This window comes from Giardia intestinalis, chromosome 2 (assembly GCF_000002435.2).
Source record: "Giardia intestinalis strain WB C6 chromosome 2, whole genome shotgun sequence".
Taxonomy (NCBI): Eukaryota; Fornicata; order Diplomonadida; family Hexamitidae; genus Giardia; species Giardia duodenalis.
The window spans coordinates 231,511-251,610 of record NC_051857.1 but is presented as its reverse complement, the minus strand read 5'-3'; the positions used below and the strand labels follow the sequence as shown (position 1 = coordinate 251,610).

General features: G+C 46.7%; 5 protein-coding genes across 5 annotated transcripts; 3 read left to right on the top strand and 2 right to left on the bottom strand.

Moving 5' to 3' along the window:
* Positions 1-149: 149 nt before the first annotated feature.
* Positions 150-5,264, top strand: GL50803_0024712 (putative Phosphatidylinositol-4-phosphate 5-kinase; the record flags this gene model as incomplete). The annotated part of the gene is made up of 1 exon (XM_001705486.2): positions 150-5,264. The coding sequence occupies one exon, from the start codon at positions 150-152 to the stop codon at positions 5,262-5,264; it is 5,115 nt and encodes a 1,704-aa protein (XP_001705538.2).
* A 52-nt stretch (positions 5,265-5,316) lies between these two features.
* Positions 5,317-5,799, top strand: GL50803_0014748 (p25-alpha family protein; the record flags this gene model as incomplete). The annotated part of the gene is made up of 1 exon (XM_001705488.1): positions 5,317-5,799. One exon carries the CDS (start codon positions 5,317-5,319, stop codon positions 5,797-5,799), a length of 483 nt encoding a protein of 160 aa, XP_001705540.1.
* A 94-nt stretch (positions 5,800-5,893) lies between these two features.
* GL50803_00221691 (Histone methyltransferase HMT2) lies at positions 5,894-8,506 on the bottom strand (the record flags this gene model as incomplete). Its single annotated transcript, XM_001705489.2, has 1 exon — positions 5,894-8,506. The coding sequence occupies one exon, from the start codon at positions 8,504-8,506 to the stop codon at positions 5,894-5,896; it is 2,613 nt and encodes an 870-aa protein (XP_001705541.2).
* Positions 8,507-8,551: 45 nt separating this feature from the next.
* On the bottom strand, positions 8,552-8,965 carry GL50803_0061272 (uncharacterized protein; the record flags this gene model as incomplete). The annotated part of the gene is made up of 1 exon (XM_038046263.1): positions 8,552-8,965. The coding sequence occupies one exon, from the start codon at positions 8,963-8,965 to the stop codon at positions 8,552-8,554; it is 414 nt and encodes a 137-aa protein (XP_037901682.1).
* Positions 8,966-9,107: 142 nt separating this feature from the next.
* On the top strand, positions 9,108-20,090 carry GL50803_00114201 (uncharacterized protein; the record flags this gene model as incomplete). Its single annotated transcript, XM_038045669.1, has 1 exon — positions 9,108-20,090. The coding sequence occupies one exon, from the start codon at positions 9,108-9,110 to the stop codon at positions 20,088-20,090; it is 10,983 nt and encodes a 3,660-aa protein (XP_037901681.1).
* Positions 20,091-20,100: the final 10 nt, after the last annotated feature.

The following is a 20,100-nucleotide window of genomic DNA, read 5'->3' as shown; positions in this document are numbered from 1 at the left end:
TCAAGCACCGTTTTCATAAATCGCATCTCCTGCCTATAGCTATAGTCACAGTTTATCTTTGGATGTACTATGATCTGCCACCATCCAATGGAACGATACTTAAGGACCAAGACATAAACCTCTATAAAACCAAAGGATTGTCTCTTCAGATGTTTAAAAAGGGCCGCACACGCTATAAGGACGGTACGGTATACGAAGGAACATACAGGCAAGAGAAGCGTGACGGCACAGGGACGTGCCATTATCCCGATGGCTCAGTCTATGAGGGTACATGGGCCAATGATGTTCGTGAGGGTAGAGGCATCTTGACGTATAAAGACGGGAGCTACTACGAAGGTGAATGGAAAAGCAACCTTCGCCATGGCAAAGGGGTTCTGGATATCGTGGGTGAGGCACACTATGAGGGTGCCTTTGAATGTGGGGATTACCATGGCTCTGGAACCCTTAAAACCCCTGCCTTCTACTACGTAGGTGCGTTCACTAAGGGGGTATTTCATGGCAGTGGCGAGCTGCAAACCGAAGAGTACACGTACAAAGGAGAGTTTTCGGATGGACAACAGACAGGACAGGGCAGAATAGAATATAAGGATGGGACAATTTACGTAGGAGGCTTTCTGGATGGCCTATATAGCGGTGCAGGAAGGCTTCTACTTCCAGACGGAGGCATCTATGAGGCACAGTTCAATTCTGGCAAGATAGAGGACAGAGCAGCTCACTACGTGATAAAGGGATCCAATAAGTACCCATCCAGACACACCATTAACACTATTCTGGGGCTGCTAGAACCCGATAGCGTGTCTGTGTTCAGTGACTACCTCCTTTGCTATGAAGATGGTCTCTACACGAGTGTCTGGAACGCTAGAGTGGAGCCGCTTATGCGCTTTCTCTCTTCATGTATCTCTCCTCGATTAATAGTAAGCTATACAGGGTCTATTAAGGCCGGGGTATTGGACGGTAGCTGTGAGGTGGAGTACGATAACCAGTTCACCTTTTCGGGAGATTATGTAGCTGGGATCCCATCTACTGGGACCGTTGCTTTCAGCTATACAGGGGACCTAGCTATTTTGGAATCAAGTGAAGTCGACCTAATTCAGTACTTCAAACTTGCGATCACATTTTCCAAATATTCAAGCAATGTGTTCCATGGCGCATGTAGTATCTCTATTGAGTTTAAGGATAGGGCCAATAACGCGCTTACATATAAGTCTAAGTTTACACTGGATACTATGTGCCAGCGACAGGGAGACCTTGACATAATCTGCAATAACCTCTATTTTAGTGGTACTGCACAGGATGATCAGATAACGGGGGAGGGCACCCTTTCGATGGGCTTCAATCCGGCGCTCCGTCCTCAACATAGCTCTGTCTGTCAATCTTCAACAGTGGAGGCTTCCGTGATAGAATCATTCCTTCAAACAACAGGTGTTTCTCGCCTTGGAAGATCTACACTCCCGGGAAAAGGATTGGCGGTAGTTTACAAGGGGACCTTTGTTCGTGGCCTCCGATCAGGACGGGGGACACAACAGGCTGGAAATCTGTATCATTTCGTTGGAAAATTTGAGGATGATACGTTCTTATCTGGCGTCCTCACGGATTACATGTGTTTAGACAAAGTAACCAATGAACACATAGCCCGCAGAACCATTGGTTCTTTCAAGCACAATGTGCCACAATGCCCTGTCCTAGTTGAGGTGGATACGTTTCGCTATCGTGTGTATTGCAGTGCACCGAATGCCTTCCCATCGCTAGTGACGAGTGCGATGCGGAAGCTCTGCCTTAAGACATCCCTTTCTGTTTCCAGAGCTGCCAGAGATACGGTTGATGATCCGTCAGACCTCATGACTGTTAGTCAGCTTCAGCCAATCAAAAGGGCCAATCCTTCTAGGTTTTCACCCTCCTATTTCGTATCTTTCTTCAACGCTTCGGCAGATAATCTTGAAACTGTCGTGGCCAAGATCTTAGCCGGAGAGGACCTCAATAGCGAGCAAGCTGTTTTGACAGATGTGCAAACGTGTAACTTGAAGTCGGTTACCCTAGATCCTAGCAACTTGACTAGCCTCGTTCCACAGTTCTACGCTGGAACACTGGAGGATATGCGCCTGACAGGGACTGGAGCTATGTTCTATCAATTTCCTGACACCAGGCTTGCTGTTTTAGCAACCGGGTCTTTCGCAGATGGCTACTTAGATGGATCGCTTGAGCTATCCGTTCTTACTCAGGATAAAGTGGAATCAGAGTATGCTACGCTTTCTCAGGCAGAAGCTCCTTATTTAGTATGCACTGCAACAATTACTGGGACCTACAATAGTTCCATACTAGACGGAGAGGCCACCATGGACATCTCTGTTCACTCGTCTGACACAGGATCTTCGCAGTTACGTCTCCTCTACTCGGGGACGTACCGTAACGGCAGACGCAGGGGACAAGGAGAGTTTGCTCTGAAATGCAATGACAAGCTCTTAGTAGAATACTCCGGCCAATTTGACGCCGATCTTCCCTTGCTAGAAGGCAAAGTAACTGCTCCAGGTCTAGGGGTTGTTTCAGGAGTTGTGACCTCGCCTCAGAAGCCAGACCTGTACAAGCTATGTAACTACTTCAATCTCTCTAGGTACTACAGGCTTTTAGAACTACTAGGCTCTAAACAGCTCTTGTCTTGTGTATGCTCTTTTCAAGGGGAAGTAGAGATAGCTTTGGAGGCCTCATTTGTGGAAGAAAACTTTTTCCAAGCACTAGGGATTGATTACGAGGAACCAGTTCTAGCGAACTACAAAGGATATATTAGTCCTGAATTAACGCTCTGTGGAAAAAGCATTGTTATATCATCGGAACTTTTCAATTACCAGGGGCCAATCAGTGATAATGTCCTTTCGGGTCACGGAGTTCTGTCTCTTTATAAAAGAGATCACAATGGCCGACCAACACTGCAGGAGCGGTACGAGGGGATTTTTGTGCAGTCTCGCCGTGATGGCCCAGAATCCCGCCAAGAACTTCCCAGTGAAGGAGAAGAATATGTGGGAGCATTTTACAATAATGTTAGACATGGCCCCGGGCGGTTGCTGTTGACCACGACGGGAGACATCTACGAAGGGAATTTCGTTGAAGGGCGTCTGGAGGGTGCAGGCAAGATCACCTATGGAAACAATGGTAGGATGGGTGATGCTAGCTATGTAGGAGAATTTGCAAATGGGCTTCCCCATGGAGATGGAACACTCTCATTCGGTGATGGCTCATGGTACAAGGGTCAGTTTATCGCAGGAAAGCAAACGGGTGTGGGCACATATTATAGCAGCGCAGAAGACACTCTAACAGAAGGTGAGTTTGAGGATGGAAAGGCACAAGAGCACTGCACGGTGATATTTAAATATTCAGACCCGCAAAACAGGCGGGTAGTTAAAGGGATACAGCAAGCTCAGGCTGGTGCATGTACAGTATACACTGTTTCAGATAATACCTACCATTATAGAGGCCCTTTAAAGGACGGCCTCTTCCACGGAGAAGGCCTCCTAGAATATTCTAATGGAATCAGCTACAAAGGGAGATTTTCTAGAGGGAAGTTTTCTGGGCTTGGGAAGCTGACAAACCCTATGTATAACTATGTGCTGACAGCTAGCTTTTATGAGGGAGACATCTCCCACGGGGGGTACAATCTTTTGATCTACGCTCATAGCGAGACAAGGCCTTATGGCCCACACAGTCACATAAGAACATACGCCGGCCCAATGAGGTTTGCATCCTCGAAAGATCATGGTCCAGAGAGTGCGGAGCCTAGCTATTGTCTGACTCTTGGGTGTAGTGAGGATCCCTATGAGTTTACACTTACATCGTCTAACATTGCAGTCGTGCATTATGTCAACGGAGACATATATCGTGGAGGCTTCTACGCAGATAGACGACACGGGGCCGGGAAGGCATTTTCAGCAGGATCCGGGTTGCTAGTCATTGGGGCTTTCAGGAACGACAACCTGTGCGGTGATCAGACTATTCTGAGTTCCCAGGGAGAGATTGAAACAGGAAGATACGTCAAAGGAGTCCCATCCGGAAAGCTTGTCAAATTCATCAACGGCACATCTAACCGGTTTCGGGTGTTAGAGCGACGCGACAAGGACGGTAAAAGTGATGATGGTGTGCTAGAAAAAACCATACAACCTCTCCAGCCAATAATAATGGAAAACACATATGAGAATGGTAACGAGAAAGATACTGTGGAGATTGTGTTCAAAAGCTCCGATATTAGATATATAGGAGAATATGTCTACGGAGTGTTCTATGGAGCCGGAAAGGCGTTTCTTTCATCAACTACCACGTTTCTTACAATCCATTGGCAGCTTAAGAGATTACCAGAGCAGTTTAAGAAGCACTACTCTACGCTGTGCTCTGCCAGGATAGAGCTGCTCAACAAAGGACACACAGACCCGTCCGAGAACTTATGTGCTCAATACAATTTGGCCCTAGACGAGGTAGACGCCGATGCTTCTGCCCTGACAAACCCCAGCATAACCCCTTCTGCCCACAAGTGCAGGATGGTATATCCAAACTCAGACTACTATGAGGGCGACGTACTTGATTGCATGAGGCATGGGAGTGGTGCATTCTACCTGTCTACTGGAGCGCTAAAGTACAAAGGCGAGTATAAAGAGGATAAGCGCTGTGGAAGTGGCACTCTAATATACAAAGAAGAGAAGATTTATGTAGGTGAGTTTCTTAACGACCTTCGGCATGGACACGGCACGATGAATTATCCTAACGGCAGTACATACACTGGACCGTACAAGGAAGATCTTCGTAGCGGACTCGGTAAAATGACCTTTCCAGATGGCAGTGTCTACGAGGGAATGTGGAGAGAAAACGAAATGTGGGGTGCAGGAACTTTGGTCTACAGAGACGGCGACAGATATGAGGGGGAGTTTGCTAACAACATGAAGCACGGCCAGGGCATCATGCGCCTTATCAACGGAGATGTCCTGGAGGGAACGTTCGCCCATGACGTTATGGAAGGAAGCGACTGCAAGATAACATACAGTAATGGAGACTACTACGAAGGAAACGTTGCTGCTGGGATGCCGCACGGTGAAGGAGTGCGTCGGCAGAAGAGTGGAGACGTGTATACAGGAGAGTTTAGCTATGGTAAGTACCACGGAAAGGGAACTCTGAGGTATGCAAATGGAGATGTTTATGTGGGGCACTTTCTGGCAAATAAGATATGCGGTAAGGGTGTCATGACATATGCAAATGGCACAGTCTTCGAAGGGGAATGGGTAGGATAATCTAAATATAAAATTACAGGTTTTTCGTGTCCCCAATTAAAAAGCTAAGCTCATGCCGGACCATTACGCGAAACAAGACATGACGGAAAAGCCCAAAGCCGCCTCCCAGATCAAGGGCGGCTCCATATTCGACAGGCTGACGGATCCGAGCACCTATCAGGCGTCCCACCGCGCTCGCTTCAACGATCGCCCTGATGTGAAGCACGACCACATCAAGCTCCAGGAGGCATCCAACATTAACAAAAAGCACGATCCCGTTGCACCGACTGTCAACCGTAAGCCTGCAGGTACCGAGGCAGCACACACGGAACACCCGACCTCCAGTAGAGACAAGCCAAAGGCTGCGTCCCAGGTCAAGGGCGGGTCTATATTTGATAGGTTGACGGACCCGAGCACTTACCATGGAACCCACAAGGAGCGCTTCAACGCGGACGGTACCGGGCGTGGTCTGGCTGGCAGAGACTCTGTTGCAAAGGGTTCCGGAACCGTTGGCGGGCGCGTCGGGGACTTGAGTTCTCAAGTGAGCCGTAAGTAGAGCAAGCTGTCGGCTCGTCGGACTTAGATTGTCGCCTGTGAGGCATCAAGGTGCCTGTTCACAGAAGCGCAGAGTTGGTTACACAATTGACGCGTTAGTGAATCTCCTCATTGGCTTCCTTCGTCACTGCTTCATTGTCGAAAGCCCAGGGGTACTTCAGCCTTATGAGGCCGTCGCCGTTGTCCTTGTACATGTAGTTGAGGAACAGCTCTTCCATTGGTTTGATGTCAGTGGTGGCAAAGAAGTAAAGATGAGGGTGGGCAAAGTGACTAGTGATCGGGTCGTCGTCCCATATTATTCGCTTGGCTACTATATTATCCCTTGTGCGATGGTTAGCATATCGGCCTTCATTGCCTGCTCTAGTGGCGTCTATAACATATATGGTGCTGGCCTCCAAGTCTGATGCGCTGCGGTTATAAGAATCATCGGAGTCAGCGGTTTCTTGAGAAACGTGTGCACCCCGTATCCCATGGCTAGAAAGTCCAAGCCGCATTCCTCCAGAGGATGCACCGCGGGCGTCTCTGTGAGCTGGCTTTTCAGAAGATGAGAAGCAATACTTGAAGACACAAACGATGTCATAGAGATATGAGCAGCGCTGCATGTCAGCTATTACACCCCGTCGCTCTGCTAGGTTCTCTCCAATCAGATCTCCGGTGTACTCACACACCGGCGCTCCTTTTGGTATATAATCCAGTGTCCTGAGACCCCAATATCCATACCGCTGCCGGAAGATTTGAAGCCTATACCGCTTGCCAAACTGAACGCACCGGCGTAAGCATGAGAGGGGGCACGAGCACTGTCTGGAACACTCATAGACGGACATCCTTCTGGTCGGCAGTACACGGTGTCGCACAATCTGGATGTCTTTTGTTCTGATCTGCTCTACCAAATTAAGAATCCATGGACTTGCAGAATTGTTCAGCAGAATAAACCTATACAATTGTCTTGTGGAAAAGTAGAAGGGGTGTGACGTGGGCGGGGGAGAGACAGGACTGTAGAGAGAAGAGGTCATTACAGCCAAAATGTATCTGAGGGAGTCTCCCTCATGGCTACTGGTGCCAGAGTGAGTATATGAAGATGGCAGTGAGACGCGTTTCTCCTTGGAGGTAGATGAGAAGGCCTCATCTTTGTTCTCTGGACACATAGAGGTCATAATTCTGAAAAGCGCTGACGCTTTAGAGATACCCGAAGCATCCAGGTCTTTGAAGCTACTGCACTCTTTGATGAACAGGTTCAGTGCTAGATTTTTCGCTTCGAAGGCTCTGGTGAACACCCGATATGATTGCTTTTTCTTAGGTACATTAGCTGGCTCCTGCACCCAGTCACCGTCGCTGCTAAGATCCTCGTTATTGCTGTTAGTCTTTCGGACCTTGCCGACACCAGTGGACAGTCTGAGAGCCCTGTCAGGAGTGTAATTGTGGGACGCCAAAAGTGTGGTATATTGTCCAGTGCTTCGACATTCCAATGTTAGGACATCATAATACAGCATAGAAAAGACATGAGCAACCTCAGCAAGCTTCTTTCTCACAGCTGGGCTAGGGCAAGACGCCAGGCTGCCCTCCTGCAGGAGCTTATCAAGTTCGTGCAGCATATCAAGCTGTGCAGCAGCAATAAGATCCCGTTTGATGCAGGAACATAGATCCTTAGTGTCTGTTGTCTCTAAGTATCTTAAAAACGAAAGTGTGTCGGCTGGCTTGCCCGAGTCCTTTGCGGTTTTACAGGAGAGAGACAGGAAGTCTAGGAAGAGCTGGGTAACACGCCCCGTGATGCCTAGAGTGCAGGTGGAAGTCTGTGGCGAAGTCGTGGAAGAGCTACAGCATGCACACGGCACCGGGGACTTAGTAATAGGATACAGAGGATCGTCCCTACTCATGACGGTCCTGGATACTGGAAGCCACGTCAGTCGAACAGGTCCTGGTCTGCTCTGGTCACTGAAGCAAGACACAGGCGGGCCGAAAGAGGACCCACAGGAGATGTCTGGAAGGTAGAGCCGAGTCTTATCTAGGTACCGAAACTTGCACCTTTTTTCTACTATCTTTAAAGCGTGCACTATTGATCGATCGCAGCTGCAGCACTCACTGGCCAGTGTTTTCGACAAAAATGGGCTTGATGTTGATAGAAACTGCATAAGTACTTGGTCGATAAAGGACGTGGAGATCACAGGGCAGCATATGGCGTGCCGCGATCGTCTACAGTACAATTTGATATACTTTGCATACGGCGTCTCCTGCAAAGCTTCAGTGAGGAAGCCTACGGCATGAGCCTGGATGACAGAGCTGAGCGATGCATGAAATAGATGTGGAAATGCACAACCTCTACTCCGGTATATGGGTTTAAAGAATGTATCATGTGTGGTTGATAAAATGAAGGTTTTGAGGGCACATAACACTGGGGAGACGTGCCTGCCAAGCATCAGAGAGAGCAAGGACAGGACGCATGGAGCTACTGTTTCATTTAGCTGCTCTGGTAATATATTAATTGGATTGATAGCATCGTAGATATAAAATAGAATCCTGTACATAAGTATAGCATCATATTCTGTGAACGGTATACTGTGCTGTTGCTTGAGTAGCTGCTTATAGCTCCCATTGAATGGAAATGCCTTGGCGTGGTAGCTTTCATGAACCTCCAGCAGCTTGCCCAAGGGGGTGTCTAGCTCGGCCTCTAGACGATGCACAATTGTCTCCACTGCATGCGTGAGACACATGTTTACTCTCACCGTCACCTGATTTATTTTTTAGCCACCCCGCTATCATTCTATGATGTGCGTAGTGATTGCTAATAGGGAGAATCCCCGCTTCTGTTTTTGCTTGCTCCTTCCTATGACTAACACTTCACTAGTAAGCAAAGGCTCTTGCTTATTTTTCTGCTGGTACTTAGCAGACACCACAAGGGTAATACTGTCCTCCAAAAGAACAGGGGTCCACATCAATATGTCTACTTTATCTATATCTTTATAGATGACCTCGAGTGCCTTCATAATGGCCTGGGGATCTTTTTTAGAATCATATTGGGATTCCTTCCCGTGGGGCTTGCACGTGCGGTAGACAAACTTGCAGCTTTGGTCAACCACAGATTGTATTCTCAACAGGTCTGTTAATAGAGAATCATAGTAAAAATGCATGAAGGCCTCGGCCACGTCCTGCGTCAGTTCAGCTTCCGCCATTTTAGAATCCGATAAAATTTTAATGTGATTGGATATTTGGCAATAAAGATATGGAAAGTGTATGGAAACTGTGGACAGATTTAATTGCACTTGTCCTCTTGGAGCTTTAGTTGGGCTGCGATCCTCCTGTGGCTTTTGACCAATGTCAAACAGTTCAGCACAGTATAATTGGGACCAATTTGTCTTCGGTTTGAAGGCCTCAGACGTGGAGTACTTCAATGTCCTAAAGGAGGCGGCCGGATTTGGCATCCAGCGCTCCCCCAGAGTGCCATTTACGTACTGGCGCGTGGCACCGCACGTACTTGATGATTTTAGGACTCTCCGTGAAAGCGCTCCTAGTGGTAGAGCAGGCCCACAGTTCTGTGATATGCAGGTTTCTGAGGATAGCCGTTTGGAGCCAGACTCTAACAGGAGCGGCAGTGTACGATACGGACAAGAATCTATCTCCACCCATCGTACCACTTCCTCCAGCCCTATAAGCTCCATAAGGCTTCAGATAGATGCTCCGTTCCTTAAGGCGGTAGAGTATCCGCATGCCACACTGGACATTATCCGGTTTTTTCTGACCCATCCGTGTACCATCTACGCCGATGTGGACCCCATATTTCGAACGTCGTCGGCTCTAAGTGTGCTGGAAAATGCCAGCAAACTTATGCGTAATGTGCCGGTCCTTCTAGACCGTTACACAGGTGGTGTCAGAAGCCAAAAGAGCAAGACCTTTACCACCCAAAAAACCGTCAATAACGTACCACCTATCAACATCCTTTTGGAGAGACTCTTTACTGAGCCCCGGTTGCTCTTGGAGTTAATGAACATCGGGAAGATCACGTCCAGCGACTTTCTCTTTGAGAAGATATCAATACCGCCTTTTATTAAGCCGCCTGTGCTCAGAATGAGTCTCAGCATTGAAAATTTGGTGGTAGGGATGGTGAACAGAGAGGTCATGGAGCCGTTTTACGGCTCAATTGCATTGTATTACTATAGCTCCACTGACAACGGTCAACATGGGCTCTATAGGGTGTCTGAGAGCCAGTATATAGATATGAACTGTTTTTCGACACTTCGGAGCTTCGCGTGTGATAAAACATCACTTGATTCTAAGCCCCTTTATAGCAGACTCATGACTATCTTGGATACGATCGAAAGGTCGAAGCTCGTGGAGTTTACCATTCCCATTTCATCGCAGACGTGCTTCAGACGTATTTTCTTGGTTGTGTTTCTAGAAAAGACCATAGGTGTCTCGTCTGATGAATCGCACGCATTCTACTCCAGGATCAAAGAGCTAGAAGACCTTGCCCTTGCAGATGAAAAGATCAGGTCGGAAGTCGACCGCTACAGCCTTTACTTGCAGAGACTGGCAGACGGTGTTGCATCCCATGACATCAGAGTAATCTCGGGTGTACTAAGCAACAAGTTTTCCCAGACAAGACATGACAGTAGCATCAATGAAGCGATAGTCAGTTCTCTTTCCCACACTCTGACCAGTGATAGCCAAAGCAAGCAATCTGGTGCACCCTCAGTTCAGGGCCACACGAAGAGGAAACTTGAAGCTAAGAAGTCCAAAGGTGACATGCCTTTCTTTAAGTATCCAGGTATTGATTATACCTGCACTAGCAGCCTAAGTACTGAGTCCAAAGTTCCAACTAGTATCTTCGCAGCCTATGGAAAGTATGGTGAGCAGATCTTGGCAGAGTGTAACAAGTATCTCCCTAAGGTTAGGGCAGCTATCAGACAGACTGGTGGGCTCAGGGAGACGTTTGCCGTGAGCATTTCTCCCATCTTTCCTTTATCGGCGTTCTCTATGCAAGGTAGTGCATCTTTGAAGCGGGTAGCCCACCCGCACGACTCATCTAGCCATGTTCAGGGAGCACTGTCTCTAGACCCTGCAGACACAAGTAGTGCACGAGCAACCTTTGACCAAGTGGCCAGTGTCCTGCCCGACTCTAACTTTTACGATGCTTGCCCAAGTACTTCTAACCCAGACTCTCAGCCCCACGCTTTTGCTCATAATATTAGCATCATGGGAGTACCGCGGAGCGTAGTGCGCTCGGACGAATCTGTTCCAGTTGCAACACTAGCACAGACAGCTTCTTCGCGTGGAAAAATCAGTACTACAGTTTGTGATAGCAAGGTCTCTATTCAGCAATTGGAAAACTTTCTTTTGCTCACCAAAATTATTTATTCTAGAACTTCAAGCATCAAGCGTAGAGATGGGATGGAGCAACAGGTCAGGCTGCAAGATCTATTGGAGGCAGATTGCAATTCCAACTCTGACGCCGATTCATTTGTGCATCTACAGGAGTCCGACACTGATCCTGAACGCAGGGAGCTTATTGGCCGCATGTGTGGATACTTCAATGAGCAGAAAAGGCGCGGCATTTACTCTGTAAGCAAGCTCAAAAAGGATCCTCGTTTTTCTAGTGTTCTAAATGAGAAGGGGCTTTCCTTTGTGCACCCCTTGCGACCCGTTTCGCATAAGCTTAACACCTTTGTTCGCCTTCCTAAAAATATTTCACAAACAGAGCCTCTGGCCTCTGTTCTTTTAAACACATACAATGATCGCGTATCAAAGAAACGGGCTTTAAACTACGTTCAATTGTATGTCAATACTTCTGTCAATACGTTCGGTGTCTATGATTCAAGTTCAGGGGTGTTCAGAGCTATAAAGGACGCCCCAAGTTACCGCACTCTGCAGCCAAATCACCTTCCGGATTTTGCACATGAACTAGAGCTAATGGTTTGGTCCTATAGTCTGCATCTTCTCGAGAGAGGAGAACATAGTGATTTATTGTTGCTTTTGAAGCACGGATATTTGACTACAGACACACTGAGTCATCTTTTATTATTTGCCCTCATGAGCGCACAAGGGATATCTAGTCAACGCATATATCTGACGCTACGTGACGCCGAGACCACACTAGAGCATAAAAAGGCGTTTTCTTCGCTTCAGTCCCATTATTTCTTCGATCGCATTAGAGGAAATAAGCTTCATCCCAACCACATCTACGTTAAGCAGCTAGACTGCTTCTTCCGCCGAGAGGTCGGTACTCCTGCCGCTCCCTTCAGGAATCGGGTCTACCTATATCCGCAGTCTTTTATCGTAACTCTACCGAATGCACGTTACAATGCTTTCTTCCTGAAGGTGGAGATGCGCTCTGATGATGCATTAGACGATAAAGATATAATGTGGGCCATTTATCCAAGGCTTCACGGCTCCATGACACCGGATGACATGACTAAGGGTCGAATAGCCTTTCGAAGTTCGTATTTGACCTCTGCAGCTGTCAATACGCGTGTGGTACGACTCCATGATGAGGTTAAGTTTGAGCTACCGCTGTACATCACTCCGAAGACACATTTCCTGTTTACGCTCTATGGGGTTCCTGGGCTTTCTGCAAAAGAAAGGGCTCATGCAGATAAATGTGATCTCTCGACAATTGTAGGTGTTGACGATACTGTCTTTGTACCTCAAGAGAAAACAGCCACTGAGATCATGAATCTCACCAAGTTGACACAGTTATATGCAACACCTGCATTCTGTAGTACCACTGATAACAAGGAGCATACATTCCCCACCTATGCTCTTGCTTCAGGTAAGATGTCCACCACTAGTTCCGTCGTGTCGCATCCTGCTGACTCCATTCCCGTGAGATCCTCGCAATATACTGAAATACTGGGATCGGGTATGCAAGACTCAATAGACCCAGCGAGCATTCAGCACATCGTTGAGGCACGCACTCAGCTTTCACTACTTGGTTATGCATACCTTCCTCTTGTCAAGGGTGTCGACGAGCTGGGAGTACCGGTGCTGCAGAACACTCTCGGGGTCGATGCCTTGTCTCCTCCTATGATGACAAATAGCGAGTTTGTCGAAAACTATGATAGATCTATTTCTATCCCGTTTCAGAGCCAAATTTCTGCAGGCTATTTGTCGTCTCAAGCTGACAAGGAAAGGCCTTTACAGGGTCTAACAGATGGCATCAGCAAGCAGACTAAACAGGTAGGATATATGCTTTGCACACTACGCTATGAATCTTCCCTTTACACACATTCTCACTTTTTGAACGCAATTTACTATGCATATACATGCGCTAAGAACATAGTTCTCCACAGCTGCATTGATCTGGATAAAAGCGTGAAGACCCTGCGTAGATTTTGCGACAAGGTCAATCTCTACGCGGTCAGTTTTAAGATATCCCGGGATGCATACTTAGGAAACGCTACCAGTAGCATTGTGAGCGACGAACTACGTGGACCGCTGGCACCGGCAGGTGCAAGCTTTGCAGCGACTCAAGCCCAGCTTCAGGCCCAGCTAGCAGCTTCTAAGCGTAAGTCCATTCCATTTTATGGAGAGAGCATTCTATTGGAGCAATATGGGCCCACCTATAATATTGCAGTTGCACTGGCCTCCCTGCTCATGCACCAAGAGCTATTTGAACACGTTGTTTCTAGGGACCTTATTTTCAATTGCCTGGAGCACGTTCTTGCCCCCTTTACCACCATTTCAAACGAGAGCATGGCGATTGTCAACAATTTATATCGCCATTGTATTAACGAAGAAGTGGCAGCCGCGTTTAAAGCACACAAAACTTTTGGGAGGCGCAACTCCTGGCTTATGATGCTACAGAACTTCATCTACACTCCGCTTCTCGGGGCCATGCTAGCGCCGTTGTTTGGCTCTACGAGCGCGATACAGAATCCGTTAGATGGCGAGTTCGCGGCACTATCAGACATATACCGGGCTCTCGGCGGTATCGGCAATCACATCTCGTTCTACCATCAAGACAGTTCATCAGATACCTCCCTGTCCGAGCCATTTAAGCAAGACTCTTTCGTACTTGCCAATCTGGCCGTGTACGCCATGGTTGCCCACCACATATGCTCTATAACAACCTTCCAAGCGCTTCAGAATTATGTTTCTTACTTACACAACAGCGTAATAAAGTACATCATTCAGAAATCCTCTTTAGTTGACCGTCTTTTTGCAATCATACCCCACAACTTTCTCCTTATCGCCAAAAGCTTTATGATTATCTTGACCAGGTATAAGCATTTGTACAATGCTAGTATGTCCTGCTTTCTTTTTGACAACGCAGTGCTGGATGTCTCCGGAAACTCCGACAGTTTGGAGGGCACGCACTCATCGAGTGCGACCGTCTCTCATGACAGTGTAGAGCGAGCTGAGTTTGAAGCCGACCTCATTGCTTTCATCAACTCAATAGGCCATTTGATCAACGCAATTCTTTATAATCTTATCGATTCCTGTTATTCACTAACCTCGTACAATAAGTCCTTTGTTATTATTACCTCGACTGCAAAGCTTTTTATTCTTCTTGTTGTTACTAGCCCCAAGAAGACTAAGTTGTTCTCGTTTCTCGAGTCTCTGATTGACAAAAATGACACCTTCAAGGGTGGTCATTGGTTTACCAGGTGGCAGATCTTCTTTGACTTTTTGCACCAATTGATGAGGGAACGGGCTCTTCTCTATTCATACTCATTCACAGACATTCACGCTAAGGAGTCGTTTACTTTCCAAGGGGGCGCTTCCGACACCTCTGATGGTTCCGTCGACTACACGTTACCACCATTCAACTTGATTCCAGTGGGGTGCATTCTTCCGCATTTGTATCTCAAGGCATTGCATTGTCTGCTGTTTAACTATAATTCTGAGCTGTCCCATTCCGTAGAAGACCACACGGCTTTCCGATCAATCTGCACAAATATCTTTATATTTCTTTGGGAGGTTTGCTCGGGGGACATAGCTAGACAAACCCCGTCATTTCTCTACGTGTCGTGTGTCCCACTGCTCCTATTAATTCTTGATAATTATGACAAGTTCTTCAATTCAGTCAACAAGCAGACTGACACCAGTAATAGGGCAAGCACACCTGAGACTGATGTGCACACGGTGCCTGGCGACCAGGGTAGGAAGTGTAATGTTACAGACAATGCAGGAGTGGCGGTTGCATCCTTGTCCACTCCAAGGACAACTGTGAAGCAATCAGATCTTGAAGATTCGTCTACACCTAAGACAGTCCGGGGATCTCCGTATTCACACACATCGGACGTTCAGGCGCAATGCACTGACTTTTCGTTGGAACTTCTTATGGCAGAAATGTTCCTCTTTCTTATTACCTTTCTTCAAAGATTAACAAATTACTGCATTGAGTTTTTGCGCAACTTAACTGTGGAGCAAGCACAGAGCATGCTTAAGATCTATCGCCATGTACCGTTTCTCTTTGACGAGGATTCTCTTAGAAAGAGGGCCACTATTCTGACATCTTCATCCTACCGTGTTCAGAGCATGCGTTATTTGAATTTTCTGCTGTCTGGTGACTCCAAGCTTGTCGACAACATCTTCCTTCCTCCAAATAATGGCTCTGTTAAGCCCACGCCTTTTCTGTTTGTTTCTCCATTCTATAGTGATTCATCTAATCAGCAAGTTCACGCTCATCAGAGGCTCGGTCCATTTTTTGACTCTTTTAAATCTGGTTCTTCGGTGAGTGATGACCTACTCTTGTTTTCTGAAACGATTACGGATATGTTTATGGGGAGGGTGCTCAAATATAACGATGATGGTAAACTATCTAGCAATACAACCCAAAATCCGGTGCTATCTCTTCAGCATACGTCGACCTATGACCCATACTCCAAAACGGATAGAAATGCCTCTACTACTTGGGTTACTTCAAGCCAGTTATTTCACACTGCAACTGCCTATCATAATGCTCATGGAACAATACCTTCGGGAGCATCGTTTGGACAACAGACATGCCCCAACATCCCATACATCCCCAGGAGGATCATAAAGGAGCAGCGCGAGTCTACGACCTCCAGAGGCGGGCATCGCGCTATGAAGAAACCTACCTCTAAACAATCTGCACGCCAAGGATTTAAGATCTCCACACAGATCAGCCAGGCGACTCTTACTACTTCTGATGATACTGACGATGCCAGCATCTATCGAGCGCTTGAGGACTCTGTAGATATTCAGGAGTCTCAGCACACCTGGCATAAGTTGACACATTCGGTTGTGGGCTCTATCGACGACCCCACGGCAGAAGAGGACATGACCGGAGATGAGAAGGAAATATCTCACAGCGTTTCTGCTCGACATCGCGACAAAGGCTCGAGCGTCCATAGATTAACAGGCACCTTCACTTTTACTGACAGCTGCATTAAGCAGATACCTGCTGTAGAGCCACACCCCCCAGCTCTATCCCCGCCTCGCCATCACTTGAGTCATCGGACGAAGCCCTCCAGTGTGGAGGAGGTTATCACCTACCTAGCAGCCCAAATTAAAAGTAATAAGTTGTCGGTCCTTGACTCAACCGAAGCACACGTTGAAAAGCCTATTTCTTTAGCTTCTCAAACTACCGTGGATAATGTAAGCAACCCGCAACGAGCCCATTCCACATCAGCAGACCTGCTTTATCTGAAGCTAATAAAGGGTCCTGATTCGTCCTGTGACGTGGTTGCATCACTGCTTTCGACACTTATTTATGAATCAGCTATGTATCAATTACTCTCATACACACAACACCTTATTGTCAATTCAGACGAGACTCGAGTACTGGATTCTGGGTCAACGTCATCTTCAAGCTTCTGTGACGTTCACGCCGAATTAATTCATACATTTGCATACTTTCTAGTTAAGGATCACAAGTTTGCTGTGTATAATGAGATTGTGCTGAACGCCCTTGTCAACTATTTTCCGTCTATTGCCTCAATCTTATTCAATGGTTTAGAAAATAAAAAATCTGATTTTGATCATGGAATCTCTATGGTTATTAAGGCATTGCTTGATAAAATAGACCTAGAACAGTTCAGTCTGTACAGTCTAGCAGCAACGATAATCGCGATATTGCTCAAAATAGAATTTGACTATCATGCCAACACGTCCATTCTATTTTCGATGATCAATTACTCCTTGGTCACTATGGATCTTACAGCCAAGAAGAAGAAGGCAATAATTTCATTCTTTGATTACGTACGTGCTGGTGTCAACGAGATATGCTCTAACGACGAGGCCTGGATAAACGGAGGCTGTGACGACGGTTCTGGGTTGCATGAGATGACTCCCGTCTCAGGCAAGGTTAGCTTTATCTGCAAGCACTTCTATTCAACTGTATGTCTCTTCTATGATAGATTGCTCATAGTAATAGAAAGCGAGTACATGATAAAGGAGCGCTCCAAGATCCAATCGATGGGGAGCACCGTTACCGACTTGGATCTGTATGCAGAGCTCAAGCTGTCACAGGCAGATTGCTACGTTGGTCAAGTGGACCTGCGCCTATTTAGTCTGCAGTCGCTCTTTAACTTTTTAAGGGAAAACAGACGGCACGTTGAAGCCGGAATGGTGTCTATATTGATTGCGGGGCTTATTAGCGAGTACTTAATTGTCAGGTCACAATTTGACGACAAGGTTATTGATTACTCCAGTCTCCCTTCAGTCTACTCTCTCAGTAAGATAGTTATCCCGGAGCTGCGCAAGATTATTCCCGACATTACTGTGCAGAACGATTTGGATGTATGGTTCGCGTACATTGCAAAGGCACAGCATCTAATGGGGAAAAGCGAAAACATATACTCATCTCTGGACGGTGGTCAGTTTTTCAAATTACTACTTGCACTGCAGAGCGCTGCCACCGAGTTCCAGACTGCCAAGTTCTATTTATATACCAAGCATATCTACAAGCTTCTTATGACACTGACGGAGCTGTATTCTAGCTCTCTGGCTACACCCACACAAGATAAGCTACCTAGCTATTTCGACCCGCTTTCTATGATCCAGTGCTATAGTGACGCACTCCTGGCCGAAAAGAAGAGCCACGAGGACGCTTACAAACTACATGAGAATGTGCACTACTATTGGGTGTCTATCACGACGGAAAACAACGGTAAGGAATCGACTACAGAATATATCTATTGCTGTCCTCACTCAGAGACAATTCGAGAGTTCACTGAGAGGTTGAAGCGGTTCTACGACCCACCTGATTTGCGGAAACCTGACGGCACGCCCAAGATAATTGTTCAGAAGGTGGAGCCGTACAAGATAGTTCAATCGGCTGCACTTCTCACAGAAAAGGAGGAGCAGATAAAACAGAAGATCTTGGCTCAACTACTTTCTTATGACATGGGAGCAGACAGTAAGGCTGGGCACCCCGAAGACAGCTTATCGTTCCTTGGGGGGCCATACTCTAATCCTCACTTAGTGCCTGTACACACAGAACCGAACTTACACATCCCTGGGGAAGTGCTACTACGGACGCACGCCGACCATGTATCTGCACATAGAGCTACCGATGAGAAAGATGGCTATCCAATAACGTATTACTCCAATATCATTTATAATTACTATCCGTTTGTTTTAGCATCCGACGAAACCTCAGTTGATACTGGATCGTCTTGCAACACGATTCATTCCTACACCTCGCGACAAATCTTTCGGCGACGGATACAACAGCAGGTGTACTCTGGTGATTCATCAATCAAATTAGCCGGATGTCTAAATGTTTACTACTACACTGCACACCCATTTCCTCACACAAATTCGCGCCAAAGAGTCATATACGTCTATGAGGAATACAGCAATCCAATCCAAGAGGCCATCAGGATAGTTGAAAAAGCAATCTATGATACTGAAAGGCTTCCAGATGAGCTTAATAAAGTCTTTCAAAACTTAACAGGTATCGTGACCCCCAGCGTGAACAGCGGAACTATGGACATTGTTAGAATGTTCCTGAATAAGCGAAATGAATTTTCCGAAGAGCAGGAGACTACAATCCAGGTGGTTAACTTCGATGACCTTGTCTCATCGACTACTGTGGCACTTACTGAGAAGCAACTCAATGACAACCACGACACGTTCATTGCCACGAAGTCAAATGACGGCCTTCTAGAAAACCAAACCATGAATACGGATGTAATAGTTAGAGATCAAAGCAATCGATCCGTAAGATGTTTGGAGAGTAGCGTAGAAGCAGATGATTCGCTTAGGATATTCCCAGAAAAGATCATGCCATTTGATGACCAAAACAGAGAAAGCATTTCGTCACCAACAGTAGGGATAGCCACAGATCGACCAGAACAAAAGGTACACTCTAAAGAATTGACAGACGCACACATGATGGATGACGTGTCTAGCTCCCTCTATTCAGGCGCACACAGTGTGACAAAAACGGCTCCCTCCACCAGTCTGGAAGATTCTCTTATCGACAAACGTAAATCGGGAGGAAGCCCGGAGCTGAACTCTGATGAAGGCTATGATATTAAAGAGCTCTTTACTCCAACCGAGCGACTAGCAACAATCAGAGCAAGCTTAAAGCTTAATATGCCATACCATCAATCCCTTGCGATGGCCCCACTCAGTACCCCTGTGGATGATTTTTCTGAAGCCACGAACCCGGAAGAACCTGAAGAGCTAGAGACCATCACTGGTACTACGTCTTCAAGCTATTTCGCACTATGTCCCAGACTGATAAAGGTATTCTTGTCTGACTTAATATACCCCAAGTTGGTGGTCAAGACAGACGTTTCGATGAAGCATTATCGCAACTTATATAAGTATCCCGATAGCAAGGCGACTCACGCTTTACGCCAAGGGAGCTATCTTACGGGTGATAGCACCTATCACGGATCAAGCCAGGAATCAAAGCAAAACAGGCTTCGACATGTAGACAAAGCATACATTCCTCAATCGGATTCAGATGTATACTTCATGGGTCCCTATGGTACATGCCGTGAGTCTGGATACCACGGTCGGTTCAATATAACTGGGTTCATGTCTAATTCTGACTATGTTCAGGCTAATAATGAGATGCTTCCACCACACATAGCGGAAAAAATAGACATTCTGCGCAATGAACTGCCAGTATATTGTAAGGAACCAAATTCCCTAACACACACTGAGATAGAGCTCTGTCGCGAAAGATTGGGGAAGCTCATTATCAGGTTGATGAACCTGCAAGCAGAAAAGATCGTACTTGCGAATCAGCTCATGGGAAAATATAGGGACTATGAGGGTCTTTACCTACTGGCTCGAGAAACGTTCTTAAAGACGCTAGAGGAGCTAGAAGAGTACATAGACTTTGATAAGGAAAGGATAAAACGCATAGTATCATGAAACCTCTAGT